Raw genomic sequence first — 20,512 nt, forward strand, 5'->3', positions numbered from 1 at the left:
GGGATTCACATCAGTAATCATGACAAGTTAGGGGGTTAGGAGATCTATATCGAAAAGATTTCAAGAGAAAAAACAAAACTATAGTTCAGCATAAGTTTATTCAATGATGCTCAATAGAAAATAAATAGAATTTAAATAAAGGCAAGGCATAAATCAAACAAAAATACAAAAAAAATACATCGTTACAAAACCTAATGTTATATATATTAAAGCATTTGCTACAAAGAGAAAGACGCTAAAAAAGAAAAAAAAGAAAAACATTGAAGAGCATATATCAAGACTTTCAAGTAGAGAACATTACCGTGATTCTTTCTGATTAATTTACACACACTTTACATTTTCTTCTATTTCAATCCAGCTTTAAGAACGTGAAGAAAATTAATTTCATCCATAACCATCTGAAGGAAAGTGATAGAAAGGGCACGTTTTGCCGTAAACTGGTATTTTTTATCCGTTTTGTTTGTATTTTCAGCAGAGCAACGACGCACCTCAAAAATACTCCATGATTCTCTGCATTTTAACATGAGGTGAAAATGACAAATATCGATTTCACTAAACCAAACGCACGTTCACAAAAAAAGTACAAAATTGTCTCACCTTGACACACAAATCCGTTTCGAAAAAGGGGAAACGGGAAGCACAGTACTTGTGCGAAGACAAACAGCTATGTGCTAATATGTAAGACTCGACCTAGTCACTATTTGCAGGTTTTATTTTCTTCTTCTTCAGGAATCCCTGACTTGAGGTAAAAGCAAGTTCTTTTCATCTTTAGATTAACTCTTCAAAGTGTTTACAAAATAATGCATATTTCCAGTTCATTTGCTACGAAGAGTACAATGTGCCAGTCATGTGCATTCCCTTTGTCATCTGCAAAAGGACTAGAACACATTTATCCCTTTTTTTTTTCTTTAAACGCACAAACATTTTAAAGAGCCCTTTCAATGTGCACACAAAATGGAAAATCTACATTGTTGTGACGGTTAAATTAGCATACAGCAAGCACACGCCGACGGAATGAACATGTACAGCGGGTCACGTGACCCCCTTAAAGGTATTCCCGAACAGATGTTTTTCCCAATTAGGCACAGAACTTGTTCCTCCCCACGATTATGCAAATATGTTGCAAAATAATATTCCAACAACCCGAGGGACTTGAGAAATTAAGTCTCAAAGTTGAAAGATCTGGCTTGTTTCCTCTAAAACTGTGACGTCATTAAAGGAAGACAACACTTTTGAAATGGCGAATCCCAGTAACACAATATTTGAGGCAGCTCCAAAACAGACGGCGATTGGAGTGAACAGCAATTGCAGCCGCTCATTACTACTTGGAGGAATTGGAACTTTGTGTACTATGTCACTGAAGAACTTGTGACTACTTTGACCTCCAAAAGCTGTGTGTAACAGCGGCGGGTAAACCCACGTAAATTGACCTGCCGCTGTAACAGTGTGTGTTCATTTTTTTGCCTTTACCTCATCTTAGGTAGGCGATTGTGGCTTTTTGTTTGTGTTTTTCCCCGTGTGTGTCGCGGTTGGTATAATTTGGTCCGACTAGCTCCCTGCGGCTAGGGCTGCCGAGGGCTGTCCTGTTTTTTTAGCTCACAGTTGGTGCTCATTGGCTGCCCGACATGTGTTGTTTGACTGGCTGATGTTGCAGTGTTCCTTGGTTTTTTATTCTTGACTGGCTCCAAGTTTGTCGCCAGTGCCGCTTTTCGTTGTCGGTCCCTGTTTATCCTGGCTGCTCACTGCGTGTTTTTTGGTCGGCCAGCCTCGCGTTTTTCATTTTGTTGATCGGTCCCGATTGATGCATCCTGTGTTTTTTTTTTTTTTTTGCCGGTTAGCCCCTTTTTGCCTGCTCGCCCTTTGTTGTACCATTACATCCACCTAGGCATTATCCACAAAAAGTACCAGAACTTCGCCTGAAACACTCGTAACCTATTCACACGTAAACCACTATGGTGACTGGCTTGCATGCGTGCTGGTGTTCCTCACAGTGGTGGGCTGTCAGGGCCTGCAAGGCCTTTTCTGCTGGCCTAAAAAATATCAGAATCATGTGATGTTAATTATATTTTGTCCATCAATATTTACTAAATAATTCCAAATTGTCTGTCAGACTCCTTTCATTGCCTTTTCCCTGGTTGCACTGTTTATAGATGTGTTCTTTCATATTCAAGCATTTTAACCAATCAAATTTCTGCCATTAGCTAATGGCTATAGTTAATAAAATAATTCAGACTGGGGCTGAAAGCCTGGGTGTAAAGTGCACAGCCCACCACTGGTTCTTCAGATGACGTCACAGTTTAAAAAGTCAAAGACGAGACTGTCTTCAAAATGCTGAAAATAATTGGAATATAACAATGAAACATATATACATATATTATGCAAAAAACATGTACTGTTTCATCACATTTTGCATTTTTAAGAATTTGGGAATAACTTTAAAACTTTTTTAGCGCAAAAATATTTTGTGTTCATTCGGTTTCAGCCTCGTTACATGAGGCGGATTCATAGTTAACCCTGTTTAATGCTCCTCTGTGGGACACCGTGACACATATGATACATTGAGACAAGGATATGTCGTCACCTTTTCCAAACGAGGTATACTCTAGGCCAGGTAGGCGAGGTTTGGGATCGGGGAGGGGTTCTTTTAGTATTGCTTAGCCTCTCAACACATCACTTCGAATCCACTTGCGCACCAAAGTGGACCTCACTCTCACACGTTCGGGAGGAAGAGTCTACAAGGAGCCATCAGTCATTGAGGGGGCCACGGCACCACTTTTGACAGATAATCATCTCAACGTCCATTATCGTTGCCCTCCCAACCATCTTTTTTCTTCGTTCAGCAGCAAAAAGGCATTTTTATTGGAAGAGACCCTAACAAGGTTTTCAAGAACCAAGAATAAAGCAGCATCGATTTCAACAAATGCATCTGTTGCATCTGTGTATTGCGCCATGGGGGGCTGCGGATCTCGCCTTTTCAAACTTTTACTTGGTATCATGTAATAAGTACTTCATCTGTGCTATGAACTTAGAACTGTGTAGTTAGTCCAAAAACAAAAAAGCCCACACAATAATTACTCATGCAGTGCAATGACACAAATACGTTTCTAAATGCCAATCATTTGGAGTCACCAAGGTATCCTTTTTAGTTTTAGGAATTATTTTGTTTATGTAAATGATGACAGTGGTAATTTTGATGGGTCTTGGTCCATACAATTTTGAAAGCTAGAGAGACAAAAAAAAAGAATGACGAAGAAGGACAGGAAAGGAAAGAAAGCCAGACAGACAAAGCCAGACAGGACAGCTAGATAAAGAAAGACATACTGTATAGAAAGAAAGACAGACAGGAAAAGACATAGACATGATCAGACTCACAGACAGAACAGAAAAGATAGGCAAAAGCCACACAAAGACTGAAATACAGATAGTCATTGATACAGGCACACAGACAGAGAGGGGAAGACATACATACATATACAGAGACAGACAGAGACAGAAAGAGAGAGAGACAGAGAGAAATAAGAAGAAATACAGAAAAAGGGAGGTTGATAGAGAAAGAGAGAGATATAGACAGGACAGCTAGATAAATAAAAAAGAAACAAAGAAAGACATATGGAAAGACAAAAACAGAAAAACACACACAAACACAGACGGACCAAGAAATACAGGCAAAGGCCACACAAATAGACAAATATGAGAATATGAAGGATGAACAGATATATAAAGTTGGAGACAGAAAAACAGAGAGAGAAAGAAATACAGACAGACAAAAAAAATAATCAAAAATTAAGACTGAGCGAGAGAGACAGAAAAAGGAAGAAAGACAGACACAAACAGAACGAGACAGAGACAAACAAAAAATCTACAAACAGATGTAGACAGAAAAAAAAAAAGCGCCAGAGACAGAGAAACAGACAAGATAAAAACAGGATATGAAATTACAGCGAGACAAACAAACAAAAAACAAAGAGATACAGACAGACAGACAGACAGTGAAGGACAAACATACAGAAAAACAGACAAACTGACAGACAGAATCAAAGAACAGATTTTTTTGGAGGTCATCAAACATTAGAATCAGTGGGTTTTAACCACTGTGGCACAGCACACTGCTGTCATTATTTGTCGTACCGTGCCGTTGGAAATTATCCAATTAGTGTGCGGTCTAGTGAAAGCTCCTTCATTAAGTCTTACTTTACCGACTGGTGGTGTGGCATTGGATTTTTTTTAATGAAAGACCGGTCTAAATGGTCAAAAGGTACTCCTTGCATTCCCTATTCGTGAAAAGGGTCTGACACTTAATGAGTTAAATTTGCGACCAAAGGCAAAATGCAACACGAAAAAGCAGATAAAGAAAAAGACTGCGCTTTAGCACGAAAAATAAAGGCAAAACCAAAACGCAGCAAATGGTACCTTGCGAACGGGTGTCTGATTTTATCACACATCAGAATGGTCCATATTGCTGATAGTTGAAATCATAGATAATTACAAAATATAGAATATCTCCTTACAAAGTGTCTGGTATTATGTCATACAATTTACACCAATCCCAACTAGGAAATACTTACAAGGCTATTCTATAATGGGAAATAACCTGCCTACTAGTGCATTGATCCCAAATGCTTCGAAAGGAATGCGCTTTGAACTCCTGCATATTATGTTTGACTCGGCTGCAGATTTGATCCGATCGGACGGAAGGACGAGGTTCTTAGGGGAGGGGGGCAGGGATATGCCTTTCTTTGCTTGCATTGAAAACTTGCATGATATGCCAAACCTTTGATAAAGTGACCGAGGTAATGACATCGTACATTTGATTGTCATCACCCTTGTTGAGCACGGCGCCTCCTCGCCACTTCCAACGGTCCCGGACGGTCTCTGCCCAGACCCTCAGCTCAAGCCCTTTGACAGAAGGTCAGGACGGCCCCTTAGCGTTCCGCGGGGCTCCGTGCGAGGACGTCCTTTCGTACATGTTTCTTTCCTTTCCGCCTTTCTTTCAGTGTGAAGGCACTTCTTTTGAACAGAGCCTAAGAATACAACCAGTTTTGTATTTTCACTGAAAGTCGCTCTCATCTGCTATAAAGTGGTGATGCAGATCATTTCATCTGCCAGGTCCTCTTCGTAGGGGGCCCTGGGTTCCGCGTCGGGTTCTTCATCGCTGTAACCGGCCGGCGGGTCCGGCGTTTCGAAACCCCCCGCGGTCAGGAGAGGGAAGACGTTAACCCCGTTGATAACGGGCGCCATGCCGCCGTGCAGTAGGTGACTGGCCGCGCTTTCCATTTCGTCGATGGTCATCTCGCAGGCGTCCGCGATCTCGTGCTTGGTGGCGGCCACGAACTTGGGGTCCATAGCGTACCTCCCCAGGCCCTCTGAGATCAATACCTGATCCGAAAACAAAAGCGGAGAAGAGAGGTTGCATTGGAATTTTATAGATCACATAAGTTTCTCCCCTAATGCCTTTTTTCAAGCGTTAATAGGCGTTGAACCTTTGGAATACCAATCCAGCGGCCCCTCTACATACGAGCAACTGTGGTTAGGAGATATTAGAGATACGAGATGTTTTCTAAAGAAAAATCTTGCCCGACATACGAGAGAAAATCCAACTTACGAGGATTTCCAGACAGTATCACTAGAGGGCCGAGTGCTCGAGACTGCAGCATCAGCTCTTCCCATTTAGCAATTGTACAGTAAATTTAACAGAGTTAAATATGCATTGTCAAAGTGTTTTTACTTCTCTGGTGTTCTTCCAGCAATGGGCAGAGTAAAAGGGAACAGAATAACCTTCAGTGTTCACATAGGTTTAACACCGTCTCTCTCAATTAGTTAAACAGGGAGGTACAATGGCATACAATTTTGCTCATTTTAAGTATTTTCTTAATGTATTTGAACCTGTATTTCCATAGAAATATGAAAACGAACATTTAATTGTAATTATACAGCATTAAAAATAGCATATGTTTTTGCTCAATGCCTCCATCTCCTGGCTTGTATCATCATTGCAGCCACCGTCAGCTCATTCATGATGCGCATGGGAGTACTGTAATCATTCGCTTCTTCGCGCTTCAGTTATTGCTGGTTCAATGCTTTGCGGATTCTGAATTAAATTGGTCTTTATTGTCATTGATATCAACGTATCGAGCATTGTGTTCAGCAGACTGCAAAGAGCAAAAGCTATCACGGGGCAGATTTTAGGTGTGTGTATTGGGTGGGCGTGACTGTCTGTATGCGCGACTGTAATAGGCTGGTGTATGCTGTCAGGCAGGTGCACAAGTCAATGGGTCCATCCAAAACAAACAGCGACAGCTAGCTTTTAGGATCTTGTTACATTGAAAATAAATTCATCAATTAAACTTTGAGGAAAGTCAAAAGAGCGCAAAGAACTGTTAATCACCAGCGGGTTCTCGGGGGATTGTATTCGGGTCTGGGAAGGGACTGAGGCGAGGTCGGGAGAAAACGCACTAGCGGTGTTGCAGGTTTACTGCTACAGCTACGTAACAAGCCACCCTGCCAGATCCATTACTCATGAAAAAGATGACCTGGAGCTACAACCAACTCGTGGAAAACAGCTACGTCCGGGACAGTTGTTTTTTAATCATTGCCGAGACCTTGCTCAACTCTATACCCCATGCTAGCGTGCAGCTAGCCAGCCGCCCTCTACATCACTTTTTCTACACTGAAAGGAGAATTCCTCCAATTTTGACAGCTAGATTTTAGTGCCTCCTCACATTAAAAAGTAATTTATCTATTAAGTCAGAAGAGGGCAAAGAAATGGGGATCACCAGCGGGTGCTTGGTGGATTGTTATCAGGTCCAGGAAGGGACTGAGGTGGCGTCAGGAGAGAAAACAATATCCGGGCAGCAGGTCCGACCTACTGTGGCTAGGCTACGCAACATCTCTCACAAGCTAACTTGAATGTCTTTATTATATTTTTACAATATAGCGCCATGTCTAATCTCATTGCATACAATGTTTCACAAAGTTGATATCAATGACAAGGACAATTCAATTCAAGAAGGCGTGGTGGATTATAAGGCGCACTTTGTGAATTTGTTGCAAATTTGGGGTTTTTAAGTGTTTTCAAGTCTCAAATATACAGTTACTATAGGATTTCAAACCCAAGAGAACTTTACCGCTTCCACAAGGCTGGTGGCGCTTCCTCGCTTCTGGTGATACTGGTTGTGGTACTCGGGCGGGACCTGCAGGTGAATGGGTGAGTACGTCCTCTGCGTGAACTCGGGGTCGTCCGAGTACCAGGAGCTCTTGCGAACCGATACGTGGCTGCTGGCCACACTGTCCCTGTGCGGGTGGTCCACCCGGATGAGGGGCGTGTAGTACGGAGACTGGTCTTTACTGGCAGGCGTGGCGGGTGGCGTGGCCCAGGAGCGAGTAGAGCGCGTTGGAGAGAGGCGGTGGGCTCTGCTGGAGTCCAGGCCTGCTACAGCCATGACCTGTTAGGAGAGGACATCCCAGGTCAGTTACATCAAGGAAAACGGAGAAATAATATACAGTGTAAGATCTTTATACAAAAATTTCGATATACGAGTTTTATTTGGAAAAAAAAATCTTGCTGTGCATACAGCAGAAAATCCAGGTCACGAGCATTCCCAGAGGTTACCGCTAGAGACTGCTCAAGACAGCTCACCTCTTGTGACTGCACACTGCCAGGATCCAGTTTTTCAAAAACAAAAATATGGTTCGCTATACGAAGGAAAACCTAGTTTACAAGCAGTCCCAGAGGCACCCACCAGAGACTGCTTGTGACTGCTCACTGCTAGCATAACCTCGTTCCAGTTCGCGCATGCAAACTACCACAGGCAAAAACGAATTGTGCTGTAAAATTTGTGTTTCAAAGTTTCAGTCATTTTAATTTTAAGTATGCAGTAAGTTCTTACCTATTATTAACAGTCAGTTCCCCTTAATAAGCAAAAATAAACACAACTTGGCACCTATTTACTCACAAGTCAGACAATGTAAAACAGTGCAAGAATATTCACAATTTGGATTAGAGTCAAATAGGCAAGACATAAATGGTCTTATTTTTCCAGAATAAAAATTGTTATCCGGCGTACTCAATTTGAAATAATGAAAAAATGTGTGAAATATTGGGTATGCAATCTCAGTTATTTCTCCTTGAAAAAGCCCCACTCTGCCTCATCTGCAAACCTTCGTTATGCAAAGTGCTCATAATAAACTTGCATTTTATTTTGTTAACATAATCCATTTAATCTTATTACTGTATATTTTTATGTTACAGTTTGAATGTGTTTAAGTGATCAAGAAGATGTGTTTTATATAACATTATTTGGCTCCAGCTGCTCATTTCCTGATTGGTTCCCCTCCTATTTAATGAAACTTTTCAACACTTTAATTCACTCCTTGTCAGTTTGTCAGCGAACCTTCGCACATGCAAGGCAAGCACTTTTTTGACTCTGGCTCCCGTCTGTCCTGTCCTATCCTGTATCCTACTCGTCTGACCATGGCTTCCCGACCTGACTTGATTCCTTCCTCCGACCACGTTCCGATATCCTGTTCCGGCTATCTGACTTGTTTCCATCCACCGGACCACACTCCGATCTCCCGTCCCGGCTGCCCGAATTGTTTGTGTCCAGCGACCACGCTCCGATCTCCTGTCCCGGCTGCTCGACTCGTTTCCGCCCTCCGACCACGCGCCTATCTCGTGGGCCACCTTCTTCTCCTGCCCTGCGATCACCGAATCGCTGACGTTTGTTTTCCCGTGCCTGACTTCTCCACTTCCGCAATAAAGCTTGTTCTGACATTATAGCTATTTAGGGTTCACTCGGATGCTTTTGGAAGGACGAGAACAGAACGATTCGTTATTAATTATTACATATCGATAAATTTGCAAGTTCAGCTACGAGCACGATCTTAATACGATTTAAACTCGTATAAAGAGGTACTACTAATAGTGCATTGCAATAAGCCTTCCTGAACCCGATTTTTTTGGGTTACCTGGTGCTGCATAAGGTGCAGTGGTAGTGCAGTGCGTTGATGTGGAAGCTCATCCTGGCTGCCCTGACGACGAAGACACTCAAAATTGAAGGACGGCCTTCTGTAACCTGTGAAACACGAATGGACGAGTGAATGACAACATGTAAGCGGTTAAAACGTTGCAAATGCAGTTTTTCTAGCTGAGATTTGAGAAATATCGCAAGTGTCATGATAGGTAGCACTAGCAAAAATTGATTTGTTGTGAGGCGGATTGGAGTCACCTTCACTGCATGTCAAAATTCTCGAGTAATGGAGTGGGAATACGGGGGGTTGCATGTCTTTTGAGTCACAAGACGCATTGGGTTAAAAAAAATTCCCAGAGGTGCTGGGCTGAGAATACAAAAAGGTTGATTGAAATGCTTGTATTTGCCATTACAGTCGCAGCAATAAGTCGCTTTCATTAACAATTATACGTGCAACCACCTAAAGTGCACAATCCGCATGTAAGGGTCTCCACACTTTTTCAAGCTTTGCGTAAGCCCATCAATTACGTTTATAATTATGAGCTAACATTAAGTTTTCTGACTTTAAAGAACAGTTAAATTATTTTTCTAGCAAACTATTATAAAAGTATAAGAAAAAATGTGTAGTTGAGAAATTTCTGAAATATAGTAGACCGTACGTAGGCAACTTATGAAGCGGGTCAATACCGTGCAAAGCTTCAGGTGTGGCAGGGAGCAAACGTCTTTTTGGTGACCTCCTTGAGTCGCGGTAGAGTGGTTGCTCGTCGTCATCATGGTAACTGTCAGGATGATGGTAACCTTTCGGCGTCTCATACTCTGCATCACTGTTTTGGTACCTGGCAACAAAATATTGTTCTATCATTAACATAGATTTTGTAAACGTTGGTTCTTAAATAGGGAGGGGGGGTGGGGGTCTTTAGGCCCAAGGCTCTGTCAAGTGCGTTTGACCTCTGGGATATTTTTTTTTAACTTTTAAAAGATTCAAGTGCAATTGAACCGCCACTACACTAGGAAGCAGTGGCGCTGTCGTTTTGTTTACAATTAATCTCGCCATGCATATAGCACACAGTATAAGCATTGAGTATGAAGTGTAGATTCGAAGTATATAAAATTAAATTTGTTAAAAATACAAGTCTACGAAACTCTGGCAAGAGAGTATTATTTAAATGTGCCTTTTATACTCTTGTTTTTATATACTCTTATACTTTTGTACTCTTATATTGTTTATAGTATACTCAATAAGTGTGTGGTTTTACGTTTTCACTTGGTGTTCAGACGCAAGCGCCTTCAGAGTCAAAAGATGGCCTTACCTCCTACATTCCTTTCTTCTTACAGAGTCTTACAGAGACGCATTGTGTTTACAAAGTTTCGTTTTTGGTGCCAGGAAGCGCGCTCGAAGGCTTGCCTCCCACATTCCAAGTCATTCTTATTGCTCATGTATTATACTCGCACGCCATCTAGCTACAAACATTATGCACTGCATTTAAATATGTGATTCCTGTTCAAACCAATCAAAATACTCTTACGTGCATGTAATTTGTTTTATCTTCCAATCAGAATCCTTGTACCAGAATAAGAAAGATATAAGTGTTTTTAATGTGCTTGCTTTTCTTGAATAAATATATTTGTTTGTAACTGAAAAAGAGTCCCTTATTTCATCCGGATATTGTTTTGAACTTGACACCGGTTAAAACCTAGCGGCCCGCCAGAATCTTCTGTTTGGAAAACACTGTTAAATATTGTCTACCATGTCTTGTTAAATCACATTAGATCAATAAATATTTATGAGCAACATTCTCTGACATAGATTTTTTGGGGGGTCTCTTCAGGCATGCACTTTATGTTTAAACTAGACATATATATTGTATTGTTAGCGGACCTTTCTCCTGACAGCATACTGTCATCTTCATAAAACTCCTCCCCGCTGAAATACTCCCCAGACAAACGATCTTCATCCAGCTCTTCTTCTCTGCGAATGGTGGGGTGCCGTCTGTCCCCACCGCTGGACCTAGACGGAAACCAGAGAGTCGTCATGCGCTGAAATGCAGATTCAAGCGTACAAGTGGTCATAATGTTTCTAAAACCTTGTTTCAGCAAGAAACCAATTTAAGTCCTAAGACAAATAAAATAAGCATTGACTTTAAATAAGAACCGGTGTTAACTGACCAACACCGTATGCAATATAATAGGCCACCAGAAGAATATCAACTTTCAGATGCAATACGCTGGTCCCTGGTAAACAGTATTTTCAGATAGGGCTCCAATTAAAAGGCAAAACGATTGAACAGCATACCACATTCAAGTCAGGTTTTATTGGCATGCGGCCCTTAAACCGATCATACCACCAGAGAAATAATAAACCCTTTCTTTTCTTGTTACTGCTGGGGTCAAACCTAGAAAAGCGACATACCTAACATAGGTCTCATAGTAGCGCCTTCTGTCGAAGACGGCAAGGGTTGGCCAAGAGAAAGCAGTTTAGTTAGGAAGAAAAAGAAGGAAAGAACACACAGATAAAAGGAAAAGAGTCATATACACGGTATATTATACAGCTGCTTACAACATATCATACAGTATATGCAACACGTACAACATTTTAATATATTATGTGTATGAAGGAGAAAAAAATCATGACGGTGGACATCCAGTTCAATGTGCATTAGAATATTTTATTTGTAATTCTGGGGGAAAAAATAAAACCGGAATCAAATTATCTAATCTAACAAGTAAAAAATTATCATCCAAAAACGTTATACGTGGTCGAGCAGGTAATTAAGTTTTAATGCCACAACACATTTGAAATCTAGTTGGAAAGGAATAAAGGTTTGTGAAAAAGCCCGACAAGGGAGACCACTATTTGGTGTATCTGATGACTTTGTGTTTATTTCTATCTTTCAGGACGATCCACTGTTTTCTCCATTCTCTAACATTCATCCCTTGTACCGTGAGTAAAAGTAGTGTGATAATAAAATAAAATTTAGGTTTTGGCGCACTAAGCATCATGACCCAGGATCAATTTCCGTTGCATACATTTTGCGACATTGGTTGGGGACAACTGATTGATCAATCATTGCCCTTATATATATCGCGAGTGTATAAAACGCAAAAACTGTGATATAAATGTGGTAACTATTACTGAAGTTTTAATTCCATGTGTCTTACAGTCCAGTGGGCCTGTAATATGAAAAAAATGTGAAAAAAAGACTATATTTTGGGGGTACACACCCTATAATCAGGTGAGCCTTAAACAGGGTTCATACAGCTTGAGGCAAGTTAAATTCAAGACATTTTGAGACTTTTTTAATGCCTTTTGAAATCAAATTTAAGACCAAGTGGCTCTGAAAAATATATATATATACACAATACATCGTGCCTTGTACACATTACAAGGCACAGTTTTTGGCTATGGAGAAAGATGTTCGTTGAAAAGCCACTTCTTATTACATTTAAACTTCCCCTTGGTCTAAGGTATGGATCCGGAACCTATGGCTCTTGAGCCATATATGGCTCTTTTCAGCACGTATGACTCAGAGACAAAATTGATACAATGCAAATTGTCGTTCCAATTTTGCATAAGCGACCTATTGTAGTGCACGCAAAGCCAAAACTAAATATTTTTATTTTAAACTAATCTAAATCTTCATAATGTGTCACATTTTTATGACTTTTGAAAATTGGATCCAAGACATTTTGGTGATAATTAAGGCCTTATTTTTAAGAAAAATTAATTTAATGCCTTTTAAGACTTTTCGAGGATCCGCGGGAACCTTGCTTATAATGCGGAAAATGAGGTGAAATGAAGCCCAGTGAGAAACGCAGTTTTTGGCGTCTATAATGAATTATTGTTGCTGTATTAGCTGGAATCGTTCGACACATTCTTATTGGCTTGACAGTTTACCAAATAAGGATTACTTCATACAGATATACAAATTAATTAGCCTCATAACGTAAGAAAAAAATGTTTCCTGTTAAGACCTGACATACCTCAATGCATATCAAACAAGAGCTCGGGTCTCAACAGATTAAAAAAAGGTTGAAGCACTGCCTCTATCTGTCATTACAAAATGGAGTGATCCTTATCTTACAGTGACCATAAGATGATAGGAATGGGACAAAACAAGACAAGACAACACAAGATACATGATACATGTGTACGGTACCTTTGAGCTTGCGGCGTCCGGGCCTTTTCATATTCATAGTAGGATCCTCGATGACCCGGGTAGCCGTTGGGAGGAGCGTGTTCGTAGTAGCGATGGTGCCCCCCGTTAGGTAAACCGGACTTGTTGGCATTGTTGAGGTTGATGTTGGTGGACTTGGGAGACTTGCCGTAAGAGTTATTGTGGTGTCGGTGTCGGTGATGATGGTGATGGTTGTGGTGACGGTGGTTTGCGTGGGACATTGCGTTGGCTCGAGATAGCCGGCCCACGGGTTGCTCCATGTGGGCGTAGTGAGGAGGAGGTTGCACCTGCAGGGGGCGCTGCGTGGCGTTTGTCTGCTGGCCGTCAGATCGCCGGTGACCGCCGTTCATAAGGTGGTTGCCGAATAGTCCGCCGTTACGCTGTCAACGGATACGCACATTGAGGCTTCTGACATTATTGCCTTTTTCAAATTATTACAGTTGATTTGATTGTTTAGTGTGATTTCAGAATATATGAGAGCAAAATAAGAAGCGGATTTATGGGTGCATGATTTGGGTGGGAAAAAAAGTTTTTTTTCCTTAGGTAAAACACAAAAAACAAAACTCTGTTTAGTAGTAAAAAGGTTAACAGGCTTGTGAGTCTATTCTGTCCAATGTGTTACACACGGTTTTGTTTGTCACATAAGCTATGTGGCGCTGTGGGTCTATTCTGAGCTCCCTTATCTTTCCTGAGTATTTCAATATTAGTGAAACATTAGTTGGCCTGTGGAGGGATGGGAGCCACAAGGCTGTACTTGCCCTAAACACACGACAGGAAATGGTGCCCCTTTGACTCTAGTGATTACGGGATCCATCCAACCACCCACCCAAAATGGTGCTATGTAATGAATATGCATTTTACGTGTGCATGACGAGCTCAGTAGTTAGAGTAGTTAGCATGCTAGCTACAGTACATACACCAGCAGACTTCTACTAATACTACTACTACTACTACTACTACTTTTAATCTTGGCCTGTCCTGATGATATTGTGACGTGACCATACCACTGCGCAAAGTTGACAAGAGTTCTTCGTAGAGTCCAATGTGCTCTCTGATAGTGTTGCAAACTGTTTTGTCACATGGGCTATATAGGCTTTGTGGGTCTATCCTGGGCTTCCTACTCCTTCCTTGAGAATTTTGATAACAGTACAACTGTGCTATCTGATGAAGAGGCATTTTACTTGTGCATAACCTGCTCAGTAGTTAGCACGCTGTCTACTGTACATACGGAGGTAGACTACTACAGTGTTAGCTATGGTGCGAAAAAAACTGGTAAACTAGTTTGATATTTTATTATTTTGAGTCTGAAAACGAAGCCTCAACAGAAGGGGTGTCTAAATTACTGCTTGGGGACTATCTGTGGCCCACCGACTCTTTTTCAATGGTCAAAGTATATTACAGTTCACGGATCCTTTAACTCCCTGGGTAGTTGGGGCATTACTGAGGACACAACTCTGGACAGCTCTCTCCACCGCTGACGGTCCCTGGCCTGAGTTTGGGTTGTGGCAAAGTTAGCACCTGTCCATTTCTTGATGTTGTCAGCCCAGTTGTTTTTCTGTCTTCCTTCTGCCTCCTTGGACAGTGCCCTTGAGAATGATCTTGCCCTGTCCTGATGATCTTGTGACGTGACCATACCACTGCACAAAGTTGACAACAGTTCTTCGTAGAGTCCAATGTGCTCCTTGATGGTGTTGCACACTGTTTCATTTGTCACATAGGATTTTGTCTGGGCGATTGTCTAGCTCTCTGAGTTCCTGTTCTTCTCCTGCCAGTCCAGCAATATCATCAGCAAAAAGGTGGTTAGTGGCGTTACGTCCCCCAATGCTGACCGTACCTTCATGTTGGTCGAGGGCTTTTGTCATGATCCTCTCCAGGAAGAATAAAGTTGGAAAAAGAATGCAGCCTTGTATTACACCGACTGTGGTTTAAAACCATGCTTTGATGGTACCATTGATCAGTGTCACATTGTAAACATTGGCATACAGCAGTTTAATGGCCCGAACTAGTTTCTGGCCCATGTATTACCTCCGAATGGTTGCCCACAAGGCGGCTCAGCATACTCTGTCAAACGCCTTCCTGAAATCCGTGACAGGATAAACATTTCTCTGGTGTTGTTGAAACCTCTCGTATTAGATGTGCGGATTCAAAATCTGTTAATAGTCCATACTGAAAACTATATCTGCTGCTAGAATATGTTTAATATACTGTAAAAGATACCCCAAATTTGTGGCTCACGGGCCAAATGCGGCTGCAGAATGATAGCTCCTGACTTCATATCAAATTTTTTCTTCTTCCAGGAGCTGGGTGTATCTGTTTCGAGACTGTCTATCAAAGCATTATTGCCACCCTTTTTGTATGTACAGGTGTGTTTCTGTAGTCCTGGTCTTCAGTATAAATCTTAATAGTACTTTGGCCATTCCAACATATTTTCGATTTTTCGCTGTTTCAAGTTGTCAGGAAACCAGCAGAGGCGAAAGACAGATATATGTAATATGAAAGTTTATTGTTAGTGTGTCCCACTACCTTTGTGCTAAAATGTTAGGCAGGGCTCAAAATTTGAACCAGTTAACTCGAGTGAGTCCCAGTGTTACAGTGTTTGCATGTAAAAAAAATATTAGCAAGACAAACTCGAGTTCAGATTTCTGTGAGTTTTCATCGTGGTTTATAAAATATAGTGTACAGTACTGCTTCATGCTACGCACATACTTGAATCTGAATAATAGTTATTAGACTTCTTTACTTACCACTTATATCAGTTTTTTCTTATTTGTAATATTTTCTTATTGACCCATTACTTTTATCTTTTAATCTTATTTTGTGATAAAAATAGAGATATTTGAGTATTTAAGTTTTTATTTTTATCATAGCTTTTCTTGTGGATATATAACCACACCCATACTCAAGCCCCGCTGCTCTCAGGTAAAATGTTTTTAATATCCCAAAATTTAAATACGGTTTGGAATTTTGAAAATATTCACTTAGTTTCACCTTAAACTTATTCTGTGTAATTATTTTCTGTTTTTGTGTAAAAAAAAAACAAACAAACCTTCAAAACCAAAATGAAACCTAACCAAACAAAACCAAAACCAAAAAAACATAGAAACCTATCAAAAAAACACTAATCAAACTACATTTTGAAATGGTTGGTAGATAACAGCATAAAAAATAAAGTGGCTTCTGTATATTTCAATTATTTAGTATGTCGCCTTTAGAGATTTGGTGTAATAAACCAAAAAAAACAACAACTTTAAAGGGATTGTAATTTAAGATGCGTGTCGCCATATAGTGTCATATCACAAACATCATTCCTATGAAGCAAAATCAAACCAGTTACCCTATAAATTTCCTCGTCCTCCTCTGGTATAAAGTCAACTAGTTCATCATCTTGGAGGTCACATGATATCGCTCTGCGAATTTCGGGCCCAATATCATGGAGTGTGCGGAGGCCGGCCTGTAACAATGAAAATGAAAGGGCTAAGGATAGTTGCGGTGAACTTTGATTTGCAGCTCAAAAAGAGGAAAACGAGACGTTTTAAAGCCACAAATCGCTCACACACGCCTCCTTTAGTTGATGACACATGTCACAGCACGGGCAGACATAGGCTTAATTCATTCAGTGCCATTGACAGTTGCAAAAAAAATCTTATTTTACGGTCCGGGCAGTGAATGAGTTAAGTGAGTGTGACTAAGGTACAGCAAGACATGATGGTAAATTGCTAAGTGGCTGGAACAATGGTGCATGTAGGTGGCATAAAGTAGATTTAGAAACTTAAATATATACACCGGAGCCATATCCCCCTAGTGGGAGGTGGCTAGAGTCAAGAACACATTCACATATTTGACTCTTCCTGGACGATTGATACAAAGGAGGGGGTTCCCAGCCCCCTCGTTCAACCCAACTGATCTATTGCAACATCTCGTTGGGAGTCATTAGGTGACCAAACTCCCCAATTCCAACCCGTAATGCCGAGCGCCAAGCAGGGGAGGGCAGTGGGTACCAATGTTGTAAGTCTTAGGTATGACCCAGCTGAGGACTGAACCAGCAAACCCAGTCTCTGGATGGGCGCCCTACCCCCAAAGCCACAGAGATTTAGAAACTTAAAAAGTTAAAATGTCTTTAAATATACTTTTGGAACACCGATTTCTAGTGTCCATTTGTAAAACGCCTAATTGGTTCAAGTTAAATTATATTGTTGCACAGCTGTATAGACTGCAATTCTCTTTTTTTTGTGTTTTAAAATTTAATCTGTCGGTTTAAAACAAGACACTTAAATGGAAATCGTTTTTGTCTTTTTATTTAGTGCAAAAAATATGTTTGATTACATGCTTTGACCAACTGTTTCATACAGTAATTGAAAGATATCAGATAAAATTTGGGTGTTAGTTTGTCAAAAAAAAAACTCACTTTCATTGAAACATTTTAAAAACAAAACAAAAACGAGAATACACCAGAAGAAAATCTCCTTTGATAACAATTTAAAACCAGTGTAAAATTTCATAGTAAAGAAGAGAAAAATGCAGTCCACTGAAGACATTTTAGTTCATTATGAAACTGAGACACATTTATATAATTTTGTCAAAATCCTGTCTTCGTATCTGCCAAAAACTCAAAATAGCTATTTCTGAATGTATTCACAACATTTTTTACCTTCAAAAGAGAGGAAAATATTAGATTTTTAATCAGATAGAATGTTTATTATTATCTGCGAACAAACTCTGAAACCGAGTTGAATCAGAATAAAATTAAATAGACTTTGACTAAAATAAAAATTGAAATGCTTAGCTTAAAATCGTCTGAAACTTAACTAATAAAACGTTTTCTGCTTTTTTATTGGACACCTGCAAAGGAGACTTCATAGGATGCACATTTTTATTCTAACTATTATTATTATTATATTGTTCTTGTTTTGACTATTACATCATTGTCGCTAATCATTTTGCTGTTCTTTGATACTCACACCCATTAGGGCTGATCGGGGTTTTGTAACCTTGAAGATTTCATAAAAAGAGGGGCCTCGGAGGGGGCTCTAGGCAAGATGGAATTCTCTTATCAGGCAGCACTTTCCCCAGCCCTCCTTGCTCGTTCACAATAGATTTGTTCTCTCCTTATTTTGAGTGTTTACTAAACACTTGGGCAAACAAAAATGGTATGAAGTTGACTTCATGTTCAAAATAAAGTGCGACTAAAATTGGTCTAAAACTGAGAGAGCATTTTAAAATGGCTTATAAAATCAACACTATCCTCCTCCAAAAATCAGTTATCTCATTAGATTTTTCAAGTGTACCTACAGTTGTGTTCCTGACATGCATAATGTGCTTTTCCGAAACTGAAAACAAGCTTTAATGGTGATTCTAATGAGCAGATGGGTGAATTGCGCAGAAATCACGTGAGACAACGGTAGACCCATAACATCAAAACGTGACAGAGACACACATTGTAACAGGACATGTCCTACTGCTTCCTCATAAAAAAAAAGATATTAGTACAACAATTAAATTAGAAGATGAAATGTTCCCACACAGAGATGCGTCGGGCTTCGCTCACAGTCAAGAATTCACCTGGCGGAGACTCACCTGAAGTGCGATGGCCGTGCTGTTCTGCGAGGGGTGTGCACCCACCAGGCCTTCTTCTTTACGTTTCTTGAATTTCCTAAAGTAGTCCTGTATCAGGAAGGTGGCATAGAACTTCCCCACGGTTACCTCATCATCTGAGTGAACAGACCACACAAATGCTTTTTGTGTCAGCCGGCCGGCACATATAAAACTGCATGTGGGATGAAGGAGTCTCCTCCTTTGATAACTCTGCACCCAAAGACTGCAGACAAGTGCTTCAACACAAACTGCTGCCTTAATGATGAGTATATTTTTATCACGAAAATTCTCATTAAAAATGTTTAAATGAAAATTACACACCTAAAGTAAGGATATAAGTGAATTTCTGTATAATAGGCCTTTAATTGATCTGATACCCCTTCTTCAGGGTACAAAATTGATTTAAAAAAAAAAAAAGGAAAAAAGTCACAATTTTAAAGAAATATCTATAGTATCCCAATATTGCATTTTCCTTTAAAAATCGAATGAAATTCATAGCAATTATTGTTGTTTTTCATTTTTAGTGGGAACAACAGGGTAGCTCTGCACTGATATGGGAAAAAAAGGCCTAATACGGATACCTTGAGTTTTATGTGTGTTGCGGTACAGGTGGGTGTTTTTCTTAATTGAGAAAATGAACCATGAATTAACTGCGTCTTTAGAATACATTTAGAAGTGATAAACGCAATACTCAAAACAATTTCGCATCTGTATGATTGTTTTTTCTAGTTTTGGGACATAGGAGTAGTTTGACCAGACTTTTTGCACATCAATTTTGTCATGCTGACTGATTAGTATCACCTGTGCCCACCTGTTTGGCACCAGCCGCTGCTGGCTACCTGATTGGTTCCCCGTCCTTTTTAAGCTCAGTCCTTTCAGTAGCCTGTTGTCAGTCCACTAGCGAACCTCTGTTTCTACACTTTGACTCTGACTCCCATCGGTCCTACTTTTTGCACTCGTTATCCACCCGTCCGTTCCTGATTTTCCCGTTTGTCTCCGGCTACGACCTGTTTTTTGACCCCGACCAAGTTTTGCTCTCCCGTCCTGGCTTACAACCCGTTTTTGATCCCGACCACGTTTTGCTCTCCAGTCCCGGCTATCAACCTTTTTTTTTCTGTCCTAGACACCACGATCTCCCGCTCCAGAAGATCCACTTCCCCATTCAGAACACGTTTCAATTCTGTGAGCGGCTTGCTTCCCGCGTCCAGCGAGCACCAGATCGAGGGCGCTGCCTTTCCTCTTTATCTCAGTAAACTTGTGGTTAACGCTATGCATCGTGACAAATCATAATAGGAGCTTCAGAATCAGTGGTGTTAGCTATTATACTATAACAATACATTACCAAAAGGATATTTTTTCAACCAATTCGATTTTTATCTATTCTGGCCTTCATTGTGGCCAATTTGGACGAACACGAAAAAAACAGTTGGTACATTAGTTCAATGTTTAGCATCTTTGATCATGCATGATGTCTTTAATTTCTTCATATTAGTGTATTTATTATATTGATTAGGAACTACTCCAGATAATGCACATGGCACTGATGTAAATAATATTGCATATGTGTATTGATTGGTTAAGATAAATAAACGATAGGGCAATTTTACATAACTAGAATCAAGTTCAATAGAAAACACTTAAAATTATAATAAGGGTAAAAACTCAGCAATAGACATAATTCATTATATTGTAATTGTAACATATTTGTGAAAGTATTACAGTTATTATAGCCGATAAATTGTTTTATTATGTTGTATTAGATTTTTGTATTGTGTTTTG

At 40.2% G+C, this 20,512-nt stretch overlaps 1 protein-coding gene across 4 annotated transcripts in view; it reads right to left on the reverse strand.

The window, feature by feature from the left end:
- Positions 1-79: 79 nt before the first annotated feature.
- cacna1da (calcium voltage-gated channel subunit alpha1 Da) overlaps positions 80-20,512 on the reverse strand; it is a 141,335-nt gene continuing 120,902 nt past the window's right edge. For all 4 annotated transcript variants that reach the window (XM_088338220.1, XM_088338218.1, XM_088338217.1 and 1 more), the window contains 9 exons: positions 18,716-18,849; positions 16,476-16,592; positions 13,124-13,521; positions 11,377-11,403; positions 10,846-10,974; positions 9,654-9,802; positions 8,965-9,071; positions 7,125-7,442; positions 80-5,376 (listed from right to left, as the gene is read on the reverse strand). In XM_088338220.1, the coding sequence (XP_088194346.1) occupies positions 5,071-5,376; positions 7,125-7,442; positions 8,965-9,071; positions 9,654-9,802; positions 10,846-10,974; positions 11,377-11,403; positions 13,124-13,521; positions 16,476-16,592; positions 18,716-18,849 (1,685 nt within the window). In that variant the 3' untranslated portion in view covers positions 80-5,070. The remainder of the gene's footprint in view (positions 5,377-7,124; positions 7,443-8,964; positions 9,072-9,653; positions 9,803-10,845; positions 10,975-11,376; positions 11,404-13,123; positions 13,522-16,475; positions 16,593-18,715; positions 18,850-20,512) is intronic.

This window comes from Urocampus carinirostris, chromosome 6 (assembly GCF_059441175.1).
Source record: "Urocampus carinirostris isolate Australia breed hairy pipefish chromosome 6, RoL_Ucar_1.0, whole genome shotgun sequence".
Classification (NCBI taxonomy): Eukaryota; Metazoa; Chordata; class Actinopteri; order Syngnathiformes; family Syngnathidae; genus Urocampus; species Urocampus carinirostris.